General features: G+C 33.2%; 1 protein-coding gene across 1 annotated transcript; it reads left to right on the top strand.

The window, feature by feature from the left end:
• On the top strand, positions 1–22,880 carry LOC124357985 (coiled-coil domain-containing protein 102A). The gene is made up of 8 exons (XM_046810166.1): positions 1–372; positions 10,086–10,295; positions 11,631–12,199; positions 13,399–13,624; positions 15,891–16,097; positions 19,284–19,480; positions 20,997–21,074; positions 22,344–22,880. The coding sequence occupies exons 2-8, from the start codon at positions 10,089–10,091 to the stop codon at positions 22,420–22,422; spliced, it is 1,563 nt and encodes a 520-aa protein (XP_046666122.1). The 5' UTR covers positions 1–372; positions 10,086–10,088; the 3' UTR covers positions 22,423–22,880.
• Positions 22,881–23,083: the final 203 nt, after the last annotated feature.

The following is a 23,083-nucleotide window of genomic DNA, read 5'->3' on the forward strand; positions in this document are numbered from 1 at the left end:
TGCAAGTAGGCCAGTAATGCCAGAAACACGAGTCTGTCGTTTCAGTCGCAGTGAAGTGCAGGGGTAGTAAACATTTTCGAGTCTAGTAATTCTAGCCTTACCTGGTGACAGGCGGAGGCGACAGCTGAAGTGACTGAGTCAAGTGGGCACTACAATAAATGTGTGATTTACAAAACGTCAGTTTAGATTAAAGTTGATTGGTTGTCATTCTTGTTTATGAAATTAAATGTGTAAACATTCATTTTTCGGTTTGAATTAGTGGCTAATTTGGTTTAATAGGGAAACTTGACTATTAATGCTAAGCCAGATTAGTGGAATCATGGTACTCTTGAAAGTTTAGCCTAAATATATTTTGTTTGGAAAAATCGTCAGGTAGGATATAGTTTACGTTTTGTTTTCGTAGCCTAATGTAGACTATTTTATTTTTATGTTGTAGACGATAGGCGTAATTAGTTTAAATGGTAAGTTGATTGGTATGTAACTAGGAATTGAGGAAATGAAAATTAGCAATCAGATTACTTTCTAGATTTGTATATATATTAAGTATCGGCTATGATACATCAATACTAAATATCCTTCATGTACTTTTGTTTCAGAATTCTAAGCTATCTGATATTGTTTTTAAGTAAAATTTACAGTTAACCAGAGTTGAGAGGGATTAAGCCTACAGGTTACAATTTTTTAGTTTTTCATTGGCTTAACCAGTTAGGGTACATGTTAGAAATAATAAGTTAATCTGAATGATATATTTTGTTTGGAAGTTAGGGGAGACTTTAATAAGCGGTAGGCCTATACACTCGTTATTTGATTGCTATTATCGAACAATTCGATATACCACCCAACTTCAATATGTAAAAATCATATAAGATAAGAGTTATAAATATACCTAACTGTAACTAGAAGAATGTTGTACGTTATAATTTTAAAAACATAAATTTAACAATAACATTACAAAACCAACAATGGCCTAGACTTAAGATATTAAAGAAACCTTACAATATTACAACTTACCCAACTTGATATCGAGTAAGCCGCTTTTGTGAAATGGAGGAAAGGATTGTTCCCATGGGTTTGCGGTAGCCAAATCCGTATGTTGAAGCTACTTAAACAGTCACTTGTGAGAAATATCTCACATATTTTTCTTATATTCATCACTATTTTCAAAATTTAAAAATATTAGTTACTTCTTGCTCTTTATTTTTTACATTAAAATTACTATATAACTAATAAGTTGAAATAATATGCTAAGCTAATTAAATAAATTGTAATATCAAATTGTTCCTTAGGATAAAAACAATTGAACTATTCAATAATAGCAATCGAATGAAGAGTGTAGGTCGCTTATTAAAGACTATCCAGAAGTTATCTGGTGGTTTAAAGTAGATTGTATGTATATATTCAATTAGGAAGGTATGGTTAGATTAGCTTTTGCTAATTTATTAAGTAAGTGTTTATTTTGTAAGGTCTAGGTTATTTATTATTTTTGTAAAAAATTAGCATTAAATTTGTTTTTCATCCATACTATTTATGAGATTTACGTTATTAACCTAGGATATTGAAATCTTCTGAAAAATACAATATAAGGTTTAAGGGGGTGAAAATGATGGTATTTATTTACATTAGCGTGACCATGGAAAATGGACTTTTTTTCATGGGTTGGGCATTTATAGTCAAGTATTATTATCACAGGTGCATATGAACTGGGGGGAAAGTATATTATTGTATTATATTGATGCCTTTCGGACATTATTGCGTTAAGGAGCAGGGGCATCACGTGATCTGGGATTCGACTTTTGCAAGCTTGAGTTAATTTTTTTTTCTAAAAGAGCAAGCAGTGCGCAGCACTGTGCAGCGGGCAGGCATCGTTGACAGGATTAACGTATTAGTCAGACTCGTCTTTACGAATTGCTTCCACGTGAGATACCGAACATCCAACACAAAGGTGTGCCATTACCACTACTGAACTAGGAGGTTAAGAATAGACGTGGAGGAACAACGGTAGTTCAAAATGGCATCCCTTCTTTATTTGAGTAATACCAAACTGTCAAATATGGATAGTGTTGCCAGAGGTACGATAATTTCATTGATTTTATGCGCCGGTAAGATACGCGATGTAGTTATTATCGTACTATGAAAGATTTTTGACAAATTTATACAAGTAACAAACCAAAAGTTAATTATAACATAATTTATTATACAAACATAACATACTTTTTCATTAAATGTGTTTGGTACGATTATTTTATATGAAAGTACGATAATTTCTCATTGTTGGTATGATAATCAGTTTTTAAAATCTGGCTATACTGCGTTTGAGCAGACATGGAGTTATAGGAAACTGTCAAAAACGGAGTTTTCAGATGATTTAAAAAAATCGTATCTCCTTTGATTTTTGTTGCCGACGAATTTTTTCTTCAATATTGTTTTCAGGAAAAATTGTAGTTTTCAGGAAAAAAAAAATGAACATACCTTTCCATGGTCACGTTAATGTAAATTGATACCAAAATGACATATAACAAAGTTGTAGAACATATTCAAAATGGAATTACTTTTCTTCCAAGATAGCCTAGTAAGAAGTTATATTGAGGCAAATGTACAATATTTATTTCCTTTGACAAATTGAGTTTCCCAGCTCGCAGTAATGGCCAGAGCATATGTGATTAGATTCTCTATAATTTGATCTTTTAGTGGTAGGGTACTACTTGGAGGGATGTTTTTTTCATCCATCACCATCAGCCTTGAAAAGGGGATTTTCTGATCCCCAAAAAGTTAATTAATAATAATAAATATATAAGTTAAGGATATGAAAAATGTTCAGTGCTTTATCCAGAAAATAGAAATTGAAGCAAACACATGTTTTAGAACAGATTTGTTCAAGGTCAGATAACTTTTAAAAATTGGGGCCTGGTACCCTACCAAAGAGACCATTTGAGCATATTCAATACAGACTTTGGATTATGATGTCTTCCATGGTCACATATTTATACATTTTCACTTCAGCGGAACTAATAAAAATCGGCCTCATCGTACCCCCATATCTCTTGTTACTTCATTTGTCTATATTTTCTGACCTCACAAAGTAAGTTGGGGTGATAGCAAATTTTTGGGAAGTTTTCTAAAATGTGGACATTGAAACATATTCGTTATGAAAAAATGTTATAATAATTTGACAACTATTAAAAATGTGGGTTATCGTAACCCCCTTTCCCCCTCACCATCCTTAAAGGAAGTAAGTTCAGGGATAAAAATCTACGTTATATATTTACAATAGGGTATAAGAACGTACATGGAAATTAAAAATATATCGAATCACGAGACAAATACCAGACAATACCATCATGGGCAGCCTGAGAATTTATGCGTTCAAAAGTATAGGTTCCAGCTGTGATAAATTAACAAAACGGTACTTATGTATAAACACCATAGCAGCAAAAATTTAATGGTTATCAAGTGCAGACAATCTAAACCTATATTTTTGGTGACAAAATATAAAATAAAACACTATTTAACTTCAAAACCCTTAGAAGTCCAAAAAGACTTTATGTAAAGAGAAGTATTCTCTAAGATTTAGATGGAAAATGGACCGATAAAGAATTCAAGATAGATTCAAAATAATACAAAATCAAATATTGGTCAAACCAAATAACGTAAATATTTAAAGTTATACTTCAGCTATGTTTTTATATCTATAAAAATAATAATGGTGCTTCAATATTATCTGGAGGCCATTATCTTTTTAACAGTTCTCTGTATTAAATTTTTGCTGAGGTGGCGTTAATTCGTAAGTACCCAAAACTTGCTCAGTCAAATATTTTGTGTTTAAATTAAACTTTAAATAGTGGTTTACAAAATTAAACGCCCACGGTAAAAACTTTAAAAGCTCCATAACACAACCAATGCAGAATTTGTTGAACCACCTGGTCAAGAAATAAAAGTGAACATGTTCATGAAGGGGCGAATACATTACATTCCCTATAAAATGACTGCATGTATCACTAAACAAGACCGTCTGAAACAACACAAAAATATAATTAATTAGGAAAACTCTCCTTTACTAGCTAGGGATGGAGAGAGAATGAAAAATGCTATACTGTAACTTTTAGATTCTAACCGTAAAGCTAGAACACTATTAAATAAGGAGGGAATACATACTAGAACAAATTTGTAATTTAAATTACTGTGAATGTGGCACTCAAGTTTGTAAGGAGCATTTCACACAGAGATCCTCTGCACTAAAAGTGAATTCATTTGAGCCTGGAAGTAACAAAAGTCAATCAATCAATCAATCAATCAATCAAATCTCTTTATTGTCGTAAGGCAGTTACATGCATTGGACAACGTCAAAATTATCTACCAACAGGTTTTGTCAATCACAAAACTGGTAGCAGTCAAACTTGGCATAAGTCCTAGTTTGGGTTACAAACTAATTGAAAATTCAAACATTTTAGCTATAATTATAAAATAGCCTAACAAAAAATTTAACATTTTTTTAGGTTTACGTTAAAAACAATATATGTAACAGACAACATATTAAAATTAAATAACAATAAAAAATAACAAGTTTCATTAAAAAATTTAGAGAACTTAACAAGTTTTATAAAAGTTTTTTATAGATAACAAGATAACAAATAAAATTTTTAAATAAACAAATAGGCCTAGTTAAAAATATTTGACATTAAAATTTATTGTATAGGTTAATAAAAATACCCTACTGTACAAAATTAAAAATATATACTTTGACATGTAAAGAATTCGCTCAAAGAATAAAATGGGTTCTTCAACAACCACACTACTAACTTATTTTTAAAGATTTGAGTATTGTACATTTTAATGAGGTGACTTAACTTATTATAAACTTTCTTTTGACAAAACAGTATGACTTTTCAAGGTTTTACTTAGCCTGCAGTGTACAAAGGATAAATTATTTTTATTTCTCGTGTTATGAGCATGAACATCCTCGTTAAACAACCAGTCAAAAGATTTGTTAATAGCATATACAACAAGATCGAAAATATAAAGATTTACAATAGTATAATTTTAAGTTCTTTAAAAATAGGTTTACAGTGGTCAAGCCGTTCAGCATTAGCAATGATTCTTATAGCTTTCTTTTGAAGAATTAAAATTTCACTTAACCGACCTGAATTTCCCCAGAATAACAGACCATACTTAATAACAGACTGGAAATAAGCAAAGTAAACCACTCTAAGATAGTCTAAGGTAACAAGTGACTTTAAACGCCTTAAAAGATAGATCACTCGAGATAACTTGGGTACAGTGTGGTCTATATGACATACCCAGGTAAGCTGATTATCTATGACAACACCCAAAAATTTTACATCATTTACAGTTATTAGATTACTGTCAGTTGGATCAAAAGGCCTCCTTAAGGTAAACACAATATTTTGAGTTTTATTTTGGTTAAGATAAAAGCATTTGTTTCAAACCATACAGATGCATCAGCCATCACAGAATGGACAGTATTTTAAGGTCGTTAATACTATTACTTATGCTAATAAAAAGACGTGTCATCAGCGTACAAAAATGTTTTGGTCTTGACATTACAAGGTAGATCATTAATACTAATTAAGAAAAGAAGAGGGCCAAGAACTGAACCTTGGGGTACTCCAAACTCGAGTTCAATATCCTGTGACCACTCCCCATTGATACACACTCTCTGTCTGCGGCTATCAAGATAGGATTTGAGAAGGCTCAGAGCAGATCCATGTATACCATAGTATTCAAGCTTCAGTAATAGATCATTATGACATACTGTGTCGAAGTCCTTACTGCAGGTCGCATAAAGTTGCCTGAGCAAAGAGCCTGTTCTCGAACACATGCAACACTTGACAAACCAATTCCTCTATGGCATCCATGGTCGCTCTCCCTTTACGGAAACCAAATTGAAATTTAGACAAAATAGTATGACCTTCAAAGAAACTACTTAACTGATCATGAATAATAATTTCAAACACTTTAGAGAAAACGGGAACAATTGAAACAGGACGAAAACTTTCCGGTTTATCTTTTAGGACCCTTCTTAAACACCGGACAGACACGAGAGACTTTAAGTTCCTTGGGAAAAATTTCCCTCTAGCAGACATTTGTTTTATACAGATAGTCAAAGGACTAACAATGCTACTTATTATTTGTTTCATGATATTATTTGACATAAAATACAAATCTTGACTATCAGAGTTGTTTAGTGATTTAACTGCTCTTAATACATCCTGAGAAGTCACCACTCTCCATTCAAATTCAGTATTACAAACATTGTCACTTCTTACTAAATCTAAAACAGTCTTACTAGTAGGTGATATTTCTTTTTTTATATTCCTCACAGATTCAATGCAGAATTCATTGAAAACTGTAGGGGACACCTTGGCCACAACATTAGGCCTATTATGAAAAGAACATTTCATTCTTTATTAGACTCCAGGCCGCTTTACAATTTATTAGAACTCTGAATCAATATACAAATTATTATACCTAAGTTTTAGCCTCAGAAATTTTATGTTTGTAAAGCTTTTTTCATCTCATCTAATTTAACTTTTTAAGACTAGGACTATTGGTCAAACGATACAAGTAATGGATATCAATTAATTTGTTTTTTTATAGCCTGCAACTCAGGTGTGTACCACTTTCTACTTTTACTAGGCTTGACATGTTTTTACCACCTGCTGACTTTAACAAAACTAAATCCAAGATAACCTTAGTTACAGATGTAAAGAAAGTAGTAAACATTAAAGAACCATCTGAAATATGCTGCAACATAAATATTCCAATCTACACTATTAAGCTATCTTACCAGTAACGGCACATTTCTTTTAGGAAACACAAACCTAGGATTTTTACAAGCCTCATGAGGGATTATCATTTGTATTATCAAGGCTTCTGTTATTTTTTATTTTAACAACTAACCCATCGTGATCTGAGAAAAACAAAGTTTTTTAAATTATGACAATCAGTAATCCTATCTGTATTGTTGTGGAAAAAATATTGTCCAAACAGGCACTTCCTCTAGTTGTGTATTATTTAAACAGTAGCAATTATATTGTCCTTAATAGATTTAAAAAAGGTCATGACACTTTTTACGGTTGGATTGATTTACATCAAAGTCAGCGTTTAAATCACCTCCAACCACAATTGTATAATCATCCCATTTAGAAAGTAACAATAACAGCCTATCTAAATAAGTCTAAAAACTTACCGGGGTCTGTTCCTGGTGGATGATATAGGCTAACCACAATTAATTTGCAAACATCAAGTGCAATAACGGCCACTTCAAAGATAAGCTCTCTACATAAATCACTTACGTCTATAATTCTAAAATTCAATATTTACACGTATAAAAATTGCTGACCCTCCACGGATATGGTTCTTCCTACAAAAAAGCACTTGCCATCTGGTAACCACTAGGCACGTGCAATGCCAGTTCATCCAAGTTGAGCCAGTGCTCGGAAATACAAATTAAGACAAAAGATGACTTACCAGACAAGTCTTTTAGAAAGTCCTCGAACACAAAGTGTTTTGTTTCCTCAGTCCCTGGATATTGAGAAACAAACATTCAAAACCAAATGAAACAGTGCATTCATCGGTGAGGGTAGTTGTAGAGAAATTAAAACTATCCTCTCCTCTGGCCTAAAAAATGATCAGGCCTATTGTATCTTCGTGGTGGAATATACTTTTTTCACAAAACACCTTCGTCCCCAAAACTCAGGATCCAAAACAGTCTCAAAAATCTCTTCGCAGACACCAATCTTGAAAGGACTTGTATGTGTCATACTTCGGTTTAACCTCTTCACAGACGACGTTGGTGATGTTATAACTAGACAGATAGGATTCAATTTCAGATTTGGTAACTTCCTATATCTAACTTTGAAACAAAGATCCACAACCTTGTTGCAGCAGTTTTAAGCCTAACTTCACTCCAACCTCAATTTTTAGTACCAAAGATAGGTTTGGATCGAGATTGATGCTTGCTAGTCTCAGGCAAAATTTGTTGTCTTCTTAGAGTTCTCTGATTTTTCTTTGATAAAATTACATCAGATTCGTCACAATTCTTAAGTTCACTACCCATTGAGTTTGACGATTCTGGATACATTAAAGATTTTTCTTCCAGGTCCTACTGTTTACGACTTTTGCATAGGTTTGTTCTTCTATGGCTATTACTATCGTTTTCGCCACTGCCATACATCTGATTGACCAGGCCTTGTATCATCGTTTAGCACTGGTTATATTTTTTGTAGACAGAATACTTCAGGAACTATTGTTCTCATTTTCACCGGTAACTACGTCAGGGTCAGATATCTCTTCTGCCGTATAACCTTCGACATGATCAATTTGATTATTCGCTCCTCTTTGCTTGAGGAACACGTTTTTTGATTGTGACCTAGTAAGCGGTCCCTGCTAGGTGGAAAAGTTTTTTTTTACATTTACACTTCTGCTGACGTCTTTAATTTTGAAAACATCATCCTGTTTTATGGTATTTTGCAGGATTGGTCCTTGCAATCACTTTGAAAATTATTAAATTTGTCACAAGACAAACTGTCAAGTTTTTGTTTATTTCAACATTGTCAGTAATTATATTTTTCACAAGAACCATAAAGCTTACCTGACCAATTCATGCAGATTCAAATATTCATCAGCGTTGATAACTTGAGACTTCATAGATTCTAACCTTGTTTCACATCGTTTCACACACCCACTTAACTGAGTCTTTCAGCGACAGAATTAGTCCATATTTATCATCATCAATGTTTAAGCAGGCCGCGTTTTATTGCAAAATGCTTCGCACAACAGCCACACTTTCACTAGAAATAATAGTATTTTCACAGCACTCACACACTGAAACATCAGTTCCCATTTGCCACGGCATCTCGATCCTAGCATTAGCAGTTTTAAAAGATCTTTTTTGCAGTCAATTTTTTAGTCACAATTTTGCTATCGAATATTACATACAAATAGGTCATGTTATATATAGGGTGTCCTATAACTCTTTGGACAAAGGTATACTAGGTTATTGCTCAGGTCAAGACAAATATATTTCACCATATGAACATGGGTCTTCAATGCTTTATTTCCCATCTGTCTGTCTGCATGAGGTTTTTAGAAAAAAAATTAATATCATAAAAAATAATAATTTAATTTGACCAAATTTAGTTCAAATGTTTATGATAATAAGGCCAATTATAAAAAAATTATCATTAAATTATCTTTAGTTTTTTCAAAATGACGGCCATTCAAACTTTAAAACTTGGAATATCTTAGAAAACTAGCAGTTTTTCTCAAGAATTATGTGAATAACAGTTTTTAGAGGATATTATCACAAATCTAATGACACCAACATTATTTAAATCGAATAATAAATAACTAATTTAGAGTAAATGTACTGTGACAAGACATGGTCCATATTGAGATTCTTAGCGAATCACGAACAATACAAAAACTGAATAAACGGCAGCTGAATAAATGGTCAATATATACCATTGAAACTCAAACACAAAATAACATAGATTTTTGTCCATATTATATTAAAAACAAGCGATTTTAATATTATATTTGTAGTATATATGCTCTTAACTTACCACCTGTGTGACAAGCTTTTGGTACGATAAGGAAAAAGTTGGTTAAAATAAATCAATTCACAGTGTTGTAAGTTTTAAAATATCGTAATGAGAGCATAATGTTATTTACAGCCGTTGATGTTTGATAGTCATCACGTGTTGTGTGCATTTCACTTCGCTCAGTATGAGAATTAACTGTATAAGATCATTCGAAACTAAATAATTTATAGTCAAATAAATATTCACTACACTCATAAAAAAGATTCACAACAAACTATAAATAATACTGTACATAACTGTTCTGGACAAAAGATATTGCAGAACCAAGACAGTAGAAACATCGACTTGTAGTGGCATGTTCATTCTTACTGGCTGCAGCTAAAAATAAGAACTAACTTCCAAGAACGGTGATAGTTAAGTTAATGGGTGTTTAATCCGAGGGCATCTAATGTTTTTACATCCTATTTATAAGTCAACTACAAGTATTCAAAATGGCTGTTAAAACAATATTGATATCACCAGATAATGGCTCATGGCACTTCTGGAAGTAGCACGTCATCTCGCAGACATGAAGGTGCAATGTCTAGCCGCTATGTTGACACAGAGTGGGAAGCGAAAGAAGCATTGCGCCAAAGAGAACTGGAAGAAGCAAGAGCAAGAGCTGCTCAGATGGAGAAAACCATGAGGTGGTGGTCCGACTGTACTGCCAATTGGAGGGAAAAATGGAGCAAGGTTAGTTATTAAACTAATATTATATAAGTAATTATATAAAACAATTAGCATCATAATAATTAGAAACATGACAAATGATTACTGTATTTTACTAAATAAGAGCAGTGACAACTTATGAACCGGAAATATAAAAGGATGTATTGTTGATTTTAAATAATATGTACAAGTTTAAGAAATAACATTATAGTAAAACATAGTGTAGTAAAAAACAACTATATATTTGTTTGTCTATGTAATGTTTCTCTTTGTTGTTATATAATATTGTTTTATTACTTCATTGTTTTATTTTTTTTTCTATAAAATTACTGGGTTATTAAGGTTTATGCATTGTATGTTTTGTTAATTCGTTATCAACTTATGAAATTCACTCTGTAATTTTAAATTCAATGTTTACCGTAACGTACTGGTTGTATGCTGTTGGAAATTATAAAATTAATTACATTGAGCTGAAGCATCTGTTGCTATCCTATCTTGTTTATAAGACTAGAAAGCAGAGTACTCAAGTCATTGTTACAGTACTGTGTTGAGTAACAGTTTAAGTTCAACTTTGTATTTAATAATATCACCAGTATAAACAGTTTATGTCTGTTGTTGGATATGGGTGAAGCAACGATGAATATACAGTTTCCCTTGTTCTCTACAAGACTACCTTGTGTGTTGGCACATTATTCATTAGAATTACATCATTTCTCATAATGAAAGCATTAATTGTAAATATTGTATCGTAAATTGAACTTCCATTGCTTTCCATATTTGCCATGAAGAAAAGTGGAATTTGTTTTAATACAATTCTAGCACATTGTACACCACTTTGTATTCCTAAGAATGTTCATATTATTATTTTGTTTCAGAAAGGATAATGTTAATTTAACATTATTAGTTTAACATTATTAATTGATTTTACAGTGAAATAAGTTATTAATTATTCCTACGATTAATGTTCTTCACCTTATGGTTTCATAAATTGTTTTAATTATTTAAAATCTCTTGTTGCCCATTTAAGATATTTCTGACGTGATACACTACTACTGTATCTACATATACAGGCAGGTGTATTTCATTGTTTTTTTACACTGTGAAATACGGAAATGTACATTATGTAAGTTTATGTTTGGGTATAAAACTTAAAATAGTTGAAATTTTTTGTTAGTAGAAAAACCTTTTCTCTGAATATTGGAGTAAAATTTCCTTTTTACCAAATTCTTTTGAATAACCTCTATGTTAATTAAATAAGAGATTTTAATTATTTTTGAAAGGTTTAATATATTTGTATTTACATTTTATCTTTCATTTAATTTATTCTGTATTGCATTAAAATAAGAAATTTTGCCTTAGGTTCGAAATGAGAGAAATAAAGCAAGAGAAGAAGCAAAGATGTTGAGATCTAAACTGGATACGTCACTGAAAGACATCAATACTTACAAGAGAGAACGTCAGGAATTGGAAACTCAGAATGAACAGATGAGGAAAGAACTGGAAAAGATTCATCTACTGTTGCTGAAGCATGCTGGTCAATGGGATCACAAGCTTTTAGAGGCGTTGGAAAGTGTGGATTCGGAAAAAGATGTTCCCACTGAAGAGCATGGAACAGAGAATAATGGAACAATAGCTGGAGAAGACGACAGGACATCAGCAGAGAAAGATTCAGGAATCGAGGAATATGTGCTTCAAGGAGCTGTGCCCAGGCATGCCGTGGAGCTGTACGATGGGAAAGAATCCACTTTAGATAGGGATGGAGAATGTGATACCAGTACAATTAGTGATAGTGCAGAAAGTATATTAAAAAGATGTAACAAAAAAGATCCATTTGTTACATCCCCAGACGAAGAAGAAATGCGGCAGAAATTGTCAATGCTACAACTAAGATTGGATGAAGCTACAAAAACACTGCAAGTGGAAAGAGAGTGAGTTTTTTATTATTAATTTTTAATTTAATGATTACAGAATTTTTTATTGTGTAGTCTTTGGAGATTCTAGTAATAAGAATAAAATGGTAATCTGGTGCTCATCACAAAGCAATAAATTTTCAGTAAAAATAATCATCTATTTTGAGGTTGATTACAAATAAGCAAAAGTAAAATCTGTTCTGTTAATATATCAATTAAACATTACTCTAAAATCTGGTCCTAGTAATTTATTGAAATAAAGATTATGCTAGAATTGCATTACTCCAGTTTGATAAGTTGATGGTAGTGAAGTTAGTAAAATTATCAAAGATAGCAATTAAAAAGATAAACTACATAAACCATTTGTACATTATATATTGTAATAAATATAGCTTTTCCTAGAATATATGTATGCACTTTATAGAACCATTTAACGATTGAAGTTATTAGAGAGCACCTTTTTTGAATTACATTTTATTTCACTTTTTATTATCAACTCTATTGACCATGAAAAGTTCCTTAGACCACATTTTAGAGAGTTATAAATCTGTTTAATGAATTGTCATTTCAAATTTTTTCAGGAAAATTGGTTTTCCTATCCTGTTTTCCGTCTTTATCAAGAGGATCACAGCATGTCAAATAAACTGCTTATTATATTCAGTTAACTATATTGTAGGTGTTCACATGCAATATGTGTACATCAATGTGATACATCCAGAGAGGTAGAACATTGTCCATAAAATCAGCATATCCATCATTGTAATTTTGTGTGTTTCAATTAGTAAATACAATGGAAATGAGCTAAAAATTAGTAATTATTATTTAACTCAAGCAATGGAATAAAAAATAAAACAAACATACAATTATTGTACTTGACACCATTAAAATATTTCTAATATGTAGATTTTTCTAAATTTTGGTTTGAATTTTAATTGTTAGAAAATATTTTATCATTTACTTTATGAAATCTCTTTAATAGTATAGTAATTATTTAAAAAATGTTTAGGTGCTAGCTTAGAGTTAATCTTTAATTAACTTTATTTGATTTCTTGTTACCAATCTTTAAAATATGAGAAATATTAAATTTACGTTGTCTTATAATAGTAACCTTTAATAGGTGAAGTAGCTTCATAATATGGTTTAGCTACATTTCTGCAATACTGTATTCAACAAAATCGAAAGCCGTACGGTTTGGACTAAACACAGTGTGTTTCCAGGGAGAAACTCAGTTTGCATCGTAGCCTGGAGCGGCTGGAGATGGAGGTGTCAGAGTGGAGGGACAAGTGTGAGGATCTGCGAGTGTCACGGCAGGAGGCGGTGCGAGAACTGCTACAGTTGCAGGATCAACACCAGGACACTGTGGCACTGATACAGGCCGACCTCATGGACGAAGCCACGAGTCGTGAGGGTATGGACCGACGCCTCGCCGACCTTCGCGCTCAGGTACAATTAATTTGTGTCTGTTGATTTGATAATTTAGTTAAAAAACCTATTCTTGTGGTTCCAATTAACAATTGATGCAAATTATCTTCACGCTGAAAAATTATCATCATATCTTGAGCCCCATCTGATGTCAATTGCTTTTACTAGTGTTGTGGAGTTTATCATGGTAAATTCTACGTCTGTGATGTGGCAAGCCTCCAAACACGTAACAATCCATTGGACAATACAGTCGGCCGATACTCTGCTATTATATGAGCGGTAATGTGGCAAAATGGTAGTGACCGTGATACAGTGTTTTTCTGTTTGAGTTTTATTCAGTTGCCGAAATGGGTCACTGAACGAAGTTGTCCAACACTTATTCTTGAATGAAAGTAGCATTTTGGAAAGAATTTTGTTAAGATAGATTGTGCAGTGTACAGTGTTCGCCCTATAAACAGGTTTAGACTTCGGTTCAGTGAATATTATAATTTTTTTGACAGTTAGAAAAGAGATGCAACCCGTTTTTTTGAGAACACTAGAATGTGTACCGGGAATTAGCCGAGAGTTTAATGGACCAAGGAAAAAACCAGGAATTTTTCTGGGAAAATTTCAAAAATAATTTTTCCGTCTCCATGTACTTATAAAATCAAAACATAATTTGACAGCTTCTTGAATCAAGAACTGATTAATCTCAAATATCGTACTTTACGTGACGGGGATTGTGAAATTGTGAATGGAGATTAACATATGATGGTGAGCTACATCTGACGCCGGTTGTTCTATACCACCTCCACTAGTGTAGTGAGTTTATCTTGATTAGTTCTACTCCTTTGCCACGGCAAGCCTCCGCCCTCCCTCCACCCAAAAAAAACGTAACAATGCATTGGACAATTAAAATCGGCTGACCGATCGTTTCGGACTTTAGTACTAAAAGATTGTTACGCTTGAAGCGGCAGAGCGGTAGTAACACGATATAAATGAGTTTTTTGTACTTAATATATTTTAATATTTTTGTACTTGTATTATTCAGTTGTCGAAGTGGGGTCTCCAGACGAAGTTGGCCAACCCTTATTCTTGAGTGAAATTAGTGTTTTGAAAAGACATGTGTTAGATAGATAGCACAGACCTAAAATTTACAGTGTTATAAACAGGCTTAAGAGTTCGGTTCGTTGAATAATATAATGTTTATTTATTTATTCTTTATTTTCATATTCATAGAGAATATGTTTGACGGTTTGATAAGAGGTGTAGCCCAGTTTTTTGAGCACACCAGAATGTCAGTTGGATTTTAACACTAGAATTGACGGCGGAAGCGCATGCTGCAACCATTGTCGGACAGTTGGTACAAGAACTGGAGAACAGTGCTGGCTATTAAATTTTCTGGTATAAACATTGTCATGACATCACTGCTGTATGTGAACGAAGTCTGTCCCCCTCCCCCAAAAAAAGATAAATTAATTAAGTATAGTTCAGATGAAAGTATTTGGTGTATTTGTTGATTGTACTGAAACGACCTTGTGTACCGGTCATTGTCTCATACCGAAGTTCGTCCACCGCTACACCTCTGACCCGCAATACTGGGCTGCAGTCTGCCCCACAGTAGCGTTGTGTTGGTATTTATTTGTTATCTTTGTATTTCCGAACTGGATACATGTATTTTCTAAACATCACAGAAATGAAAGTTATTAGGTATACACAATATTGTGTCGACACATCAAAAGACACAGAGATAAAAACGAAGGAGCTTAAAATAGGTGATAACGATAAATCATCACAGAATTTCTTGCATATTGCTAGCGAGGAAATGCTAGTGCACCACCACAGCTTTGTGGTATTTCTTGAAAATAGCGCTAGTGACGATAAAACGTCATCGTTGCACTTGACGTAAGGGTTAAATAAAGTACTACAGTTGTCTGTTTGGTTTGAAAATAGACTAGACAATCAGAAATTTTTGACCGTGAAAACTGTGAATTTGAAAAGAAATTTTGAGAGGCCACCTTGATATTGCTGTAATCCTTTCAATTATATTTTTCTTTGTATGATAATATTGAGATAGTAGGAACTGGCAGGTGCCTAAAGTTTTTCTACACAAGTGGAAAATACACTGAACTTACCTAAGCCCATACTATTAAAATAGTTTAATTGACTATAAATACTAATCTTATTTCAGATGTGATTCTTCAGTAGTTTTCATAGTTCTAACCATTTTGTACCTCTCATTTAAAAGACTAGATGTATAAACTGAACTATTACTAGGACCTCCTGATTGAGAAAAGTTAAATTTTAGTTGGAGAGGCTACAGGCAGAAAATGCTGCTGAGTGGGGAAAACGGGAACGTCTAGAGACTGAGAAACTGAACTTGGAGAGAGATAATAAGAAGCTTCGGGGAGAACTTAGGGATGCCCAGGAGCGGCTGGAGAGGCGGGGAAGACCCACATCTACTGCGGACACTGAACTGAGGCAGCTGCAGCAGGAGGTCACTGACCGGGGCAAGGTAAGATCTAGCATTCACTTGTTGATATTGATGAAGGACTGAGAGACACACAGGAGAGACTGCACATGCAAGGACGTCTCATGTTTTTCTTTTAGCAGCTGAATTACAGTGTAACCTCATTCAGTTGGACCCCTTTATATCAGATCTCTGGGTAATCCAGATCAGTTAAGGAAAATTTAACATTAGATTTTTGTTGTTCGTCCAGACTCCTGAGTGTGGGATAAACGTTTATCAGTAGACTGTTGATAGAACTCCATGAGTCAGCCAGACGCATAACAATGTGGTGACGGGGGAATAGCCTACCTACTCAGTTCAGGCCGCCACTCACTACAGTATACGTGTCACAGTTGATTTCACTGAAATATCGTGTCAGTGCAGTTTTTGTGTGAGTTCATTTATAACACCAATAGATTTTATCTGTTATGTATGTACAGTTGTGTAGTAAATTTATGTGTTTTTAAACAATGGTAACAAAACTTAAAAATGTTAATGTAATAATAAAAAAACTGCACAAAGCTTTGGGACGAAGTGATATAGGTGAGCCATTAAAGTTAATTGCAGCTGATTATGGTATTGGAACTTCTACGGTCTCAGACTGAAAGAAAAATAGAAAAACATACGAGAGTTATGTTTTAAAATTTTGTTTAAAGACAGTGTTGATAACCGATGCACAGCAAAGAAAGCTAAAAATGAATCGCTAGATGAAGCATTGTTTGTTTGGTTTTGTGCAGATGGGGAATGGGGTTTACCAATATCAAATCCCACTATACAGCAAAAGGCTCTCAGTTTGAATAAACATTTTCCAGGTGGTGATCCAAATTTTACTACCAGTCAAGGCTGGCTCGACAGGTGGAAAAAACGTCATGGTATTCACCAACTTACTGTAATTGATGAAAACTTGTCTTGCGATGTTGAAGTGGCCAATAAATTCAAGAAAGAGTTTGAAGATTTTGTAAAGAAAGAGAATTTATCAGCAGATTAAATTTATAATGCTGACGAGACCGGTTTATTTTATCATATGTTACCAAGCAAAACACTGGCTTGAAAATTGATGAGTCTGAAAGCAAAATGCTTTAAAAAAGCAAAAAAATGTGATCGCCTTACCATAATATTTTGTAGCAATGCGTCATGCAACCATAAATTTCTGCTACTTTTAATAGATAAATAAAAAAAATCCCTGAGTATTAAAATGTCAATCATGAGTCATTACCAGTAATATATCGATTCCAAAAGAGTGTAGGATGAACAGCGTGAATTTTAAAGACTGGTTCTTTGAGTGTTTTGTTCCTGGTGTCATGACATATTTAAAGTAGTGTGGCTTGCCTATCAAAGTTGTCTCGCTTATTGATAATGCCCCTATACACACGGTTCTTGAATCACAAAGGGGACATCACAGTTAAATATTTACTGTATTTAATGTAACTGCGCTGATTCAGCCAATAGATCAAGGTGTTTTAGAAAGCATAGACTCCAGTTGAAGGGGAAGAACAGGGTATAGTGGACTTTCTAAAATCTTTTAGTGAGAAAACAGCTTTGTACATGGTCTCCGGGTCATGGGAACAAGTTGGCAGAAGCGCTCATAAGTCATGGAAGAAGCTATGGCTTAATGTTTGTGACTTGCCAGAGAACCAGACTGAAGTCATGGGGAGAAAAACTGACAACAAAGTGTAACCTCAGGAGTTGTTAGGGATGTTTAAAAACGTCGATAGATGTTAAGACGTTGGAATTAATCATATTGAAAGTTGGTGTGAAGCTGACAATGACAGAGGCTACGGTACTCTTACTGATAACCGTATTACATGTATTGCGAGATGTTGCGGTAAAGATGCCGATAACAGAGAGGATACTGATAAAAAAAAAAAAAAAACACTGATAATATCACAGTTATAAGACATGCAGAAGCAGCATTTCATTTGGGTGATTAATGGTTTATTTTGAGCAACAAGAAGAGACAACACCTGCTGAACTTCTCATGTTAAAAAGGATGTGTGACCACATGCCACGGTAACTACATTCAAACCTGACAAAACTCAAATTAACAAAGTTCTTTTAGAAAAACTAGACTGTATTATACTTTATCCAGATGTCTAATTTAAGTGTTTTTCCGTAATAAAAAAATTATGTATATTTTTACACGTTGTTCTTTATTTTTCAACATTCTCTGTTTAACCCAGATTTTTGTTATATTAAGTAGGCGGTGGTCTTGGCTAGTCTGACTAAATGAGGTTGCACTGTAGTTATTGAATGTAGTGCGGTTTGTACTTTGTTTGTAGGTTTGGTTATATTCTGAGCCCATAGCATATGAAATAACAATAATACAATTTTATAGGTAGCTTATAATTAATTATAAAATTGTTTTGTTTTAAGATGCAAGTGAAATCTTAATAACAGGATATAAGTTGTGTATAAAATACCAAAATGATCGCTGTGTGATAAGAATTTGTAAGACACAGTGATGTGAGACTGAGGATATTTTCTGTAGCCGTTTGTAGCACTGTAGCTGTGAGTTCATGCACAGTGAGCCAGCTATTGTGTCCTCCCTCCCGTCAGATGATATAAACAAAACTGCGGGCAATAATACTACACAGTGGGTGAATCCATAGAATATTCTGCTGTACTCCGTCGATCATTTTGTTAAGTACATGTTTTCTTTTATGTTCTGAAATATATAAATGGATATACAGTATCCATCATTAGTGTCTTAGCACAATTCTACCACCTGGATATATTCATTTGCCATGTTGGGAGGTTCAATTTGTTGCTGAAAGAGCAAAAATGTTATGAAAATCTTTTATTAAGTACCATTCAATAGTTTTCCCCAAACGCTGTCAAATGTTTTGAACAATTCCAGCATTTTATAAGTATGACTTTGGGAAATGACCATTGCACCCATAGTGTTAATTGACTCCCTGTATTTAGTATCTCCTGTATTATAATGTCCAACAATAACATATTATTATGTTGTTATTGTTTATTGATGTAATCAATAAACAATTTAAAAAATAAAAATAAATCAATAGATTTTTAGAAATTTTATTTCAAACACACACATTTGCTTTTATATTTTCAGTATAGTTTGCCTTTAGTACTTTTAAAGCAGGAATTAAGAAAAGGAACACCTAGGTGGTTGCAGGTTGAGGACAACTCTTACTAGCTATCCTGCTCTCAACAGTTGTTAATTTACAGGAATTGACAGACCTGAAACACGCTCACAGTAAATTGAAGAAGGTTGTGGCAGACAAAACAACAGAACTAGCACATGCGGTGAGGAGAGCCGAACAGTATGAAACCGAAGTAAAGAGGTTACGGAGTCGAGTGGAAGAGTTGAAGAGAGAGCTTGCTGTGGCAGAAGATGAAATCGACTCGGCTACTAATAATATAAGGTTTGTACTACTGTTACACAAGCCAGTGTGCACTTGGTATGTTGGGAAGCCTGTACAGATTTAGAAGTACAAGACAACTCTTGCTGTCTCTAATAATGTCTATATTCTTTATATTATTTTTCTATATGTAGGAATAACATTCTGAAAAGAGAACATAATAGAATCAAGAAATTGTAGAACTGTGCAATTAGAATAAGTTTCAACCTCCTGCTCGTCAATTGTGTAATTCCTGTATGAGACACTGTATCCCATAACTTTACCCATTATATAGAGATGGTGTATATCAAATCCTGCATAATTTAGAAGGTTCTCACAACAAGACCTAACCGTAATGGTCTAATAGCTTTTTTAGCATTTTTTTCACTATAGCATATATTAGGAAGAAAGACCATTCTGACGCCGTTGACGGTTATATTCCAAAGATACATTTTGACCGAAATGCCAAACACAATTATATCCAAAATTATACACTATGTCTCTTGGAGATTTTTTTAGTTTACAAAAATTGTTCGGAATTGCAGGCGCACACTCAGTGCATATTGCGGTTGACTAGGAAGTATGTTTAGACAACCTTTATTCCGCAGCTGAAGGAAGGTGTCCTTTGTCTAGCTCCTTCCACCTGTTCATCTCTTTTGCATGTCATACAGAGCCAAATATATCACACATGCTATAGAGCCACAGAATAAAATACCTGTATGTCCCTTATCTGCCCAGGTAGATAGGATGATAGACCTAATCTAGGAAACCTTGGATAAGAAAATGCTCTAATAGTTAGTAGTTTATATGATTTTTCAATTTTATTTCTTTGTACCATGAATTTGAATTTAGATCAAAATAACAGTAATAAATAATCATTTTTAGATTTATATCAATAAATATTCCAATTTTAACTAAAATGCCCTGTTTTATATGTTGTTGTTTTTACCTCTCATAACACATACAAAATTAGCTTTGAAATCAAAAAGAAAAATATATTATATAGATGTCTTGACTTTAAAGGAAAATTATGGAATTCATTAGTGGTGTACGAAGGGTTCAATTTTCTAAAGCGACCTTGGAAGTTGGGAGAAGTTTTTTCTAATTTGGTCCTTTTTTAGAAACCCTCTTGAGTGCCAGGGCTGATTATACTGACAGATGACATCACTCTGTAAGAAATAATAATGTACTCATCAATACAAGAAGCATTTGACCCATGAAGTCTTTTAAATCTAAGCCAAACCATTTAATACATTATGTTATCTTGATTATTGTGTCATAATATTACTACTTTCATCGCAAAATAATGATTTAAATAACTTATTTCAAGATATTAATGTAAATTCTAAATGTTGTTCGATAAGATTTCCTTATTATCTCACCATAGACAGTTAATAGTTGGAGGGAAATGTTATTGTTGACACGGTATATAATAATTTTTATATGTATAAATATTTTTACTTTAGATCAATATTTTGGAATATAAATATTTCAAGTTGTAAAATCTCAAATTCCAACAGTGAGTGTTTTATGATTACAGGAAATTACAACGATCAAATGACGTCCTTCAAGAACAAGTTCAAGTCCTCGAAGTTCAAGTCAAACACTTACAAACGAGGTAAGATTATTGCATCTCAGGATTTTGAAAGTACTTGCTGTTAAAAATGGTTTATTTAAACACCTAAATTTTTTTAATTATAACATTGTAGAGAACTGGCTGCAGCGAAACAAACTTTGAGTTGTACTTTACAACAATAATTTTAAACATCAAACACTTTTAAGCCCTCATTATTGTTTGTAGAATCATGGAAGGTGTCATATTTTAAAGATATAACAATACACATCAAGTGCTTTTTAGCTTTTGTCTTACTGTGTATATTTTTTTAATGTTTAAAGAATAAATACAAAAATGTTTGAGGTATCTTTCTGAATAACCAATAAAAACAATACTGAAAGACATTTAGATACATATAGCTAGGTCAGGTGACCACCATTGTTGCCTTCTTTTTGCAATCCACATGTGTACTTATAGCATGCGTGCAGGCACCTTACAAACTTACATCTTGTGTTAGTTTTGCACTTACATTTTGGTATTTTATATTAAGCTGATAAACAAGTCTTTAAATTAAGTGGTAGACAAGCTCAGATTGGACTTGCATCCAATAAAGATTATTATTGTCTATAATCTTATAAAGACCAAAATCTTGCAAGGCAAGTAGACAAAGATATTTTAAGAAATGAACGGGAAAGCCGGGAATAAGCCGGAAATTTCCTGTACAACCAAGAAAATCTCAAAAAATTATTTTTCTGTTTCTAAGAACTTATGAGGTCATGAAGTAGTTTGACACTTACTTCAATCAGGACCTGATTAATCTAAGAATTTTTTATTTTAAAAAATGTGGTCCGTAATTAATCTAAAAATGTTGTATTTTACACAATAGGGTCCGTTCCCCAAGAGTCAAAGGTTCTTGCCAACCTAGACATTAGGGTGTGCCCTCCCGTGCCTCCTTTGACTGGGGAGGCTGGTTCAGAGCTGGCTTTCCCTTCTTTTGAGGAGACATAACTTGAGATTAGTGCCCTAAATATTTCCCCATGAATCTCGACAGGAGGCGGCCTCTACTCCTAACCTTACCTATCCAGAATATCCTGTCACTCCGGAAGCAGCATAAAGGTCCTTATCGGATTAGATGCAAATTTCTAAGCTTCTTGTCCTAAGAGAAAAAAAATGTAATTTTTGAATGTTTGTGATTTTTATATTAATCTGCTATTGTATTTTTCACGCTGCGTTTTTGGAACAGTAAAGAGGAATCTGAGGATGATGGTGAGGAGGGGGACGAAGAGCCCAGTGAGTCTTAGATGTTGTCTAGTGTGTGATCTGTTACTATAGGCAGAGGAACTCGAGTATCACGCACCGCAGTCCTGTGCTCCGAGCGGACGACCAGAGTGACGAGGACGAGACGTACTGACATTACGAGTTACACGTACTCTAATTAAGGAAACAAATTGTTACTTTCAAAAAGTGCTTTAAACGCTGAAAGCTGGAGACCCCACATTGGGGTTGTTGGCGTACAGGTATTTAATTGAGCGTAGCTATGTAAATATTGTGATTCTGAGATGTATACATAATTTATGTAGTTCAGTTAGGCTAAGATCAAGTAAATCTAACACCATTCTTCACTAATTTATAGTTAAGAATACATTTTGTTGGGGTGTCTATTTTTATTGAAAATGAAAATATAAGTAATAAGATAATCAGTCGATCAATTCCAAGTATATTTTTATAAATTTGTTAATTTTAAATTCAGCTTTAATATTTATTTTATAAGTAGATTAAATTATATAGATATTGAATAATAAGTATTAACTGTCTATTATAGCGCACATTTAGATGTGGAACAAAATAAACATCTTTTAGTTGTTTAAAGAATTTATTTTTAGTCTAATATCCGATCTCAAAATTAAGCTGTAATTACTTGTATAAAAGATTTAGAGCGTGAAAAAATTTAAAAAAAAACCACATTGTATTGGATTTTTTCATAGTAATAATCAAACTACATACCTGTGAACTCAATCATCTTGTAAGGAGTTTACAAAAATATAATTATTTATATTCTCTTTTTATTTGTG

Source organism: Homalodisca vitripennis, chromosome 1 (assembly GCF_021130785.1).
Source record: "Homalodisca vitripennis isolate AUS2020 chromosome 1, UT_GWSS_2.1, whole genome shotgun sequence".
NCBI lineage: Eukaryota > Metazoa > Arthropoda > Insecta > Hemiptera > Cicadellidae > Homalodisca > Homalodisca vitripennis.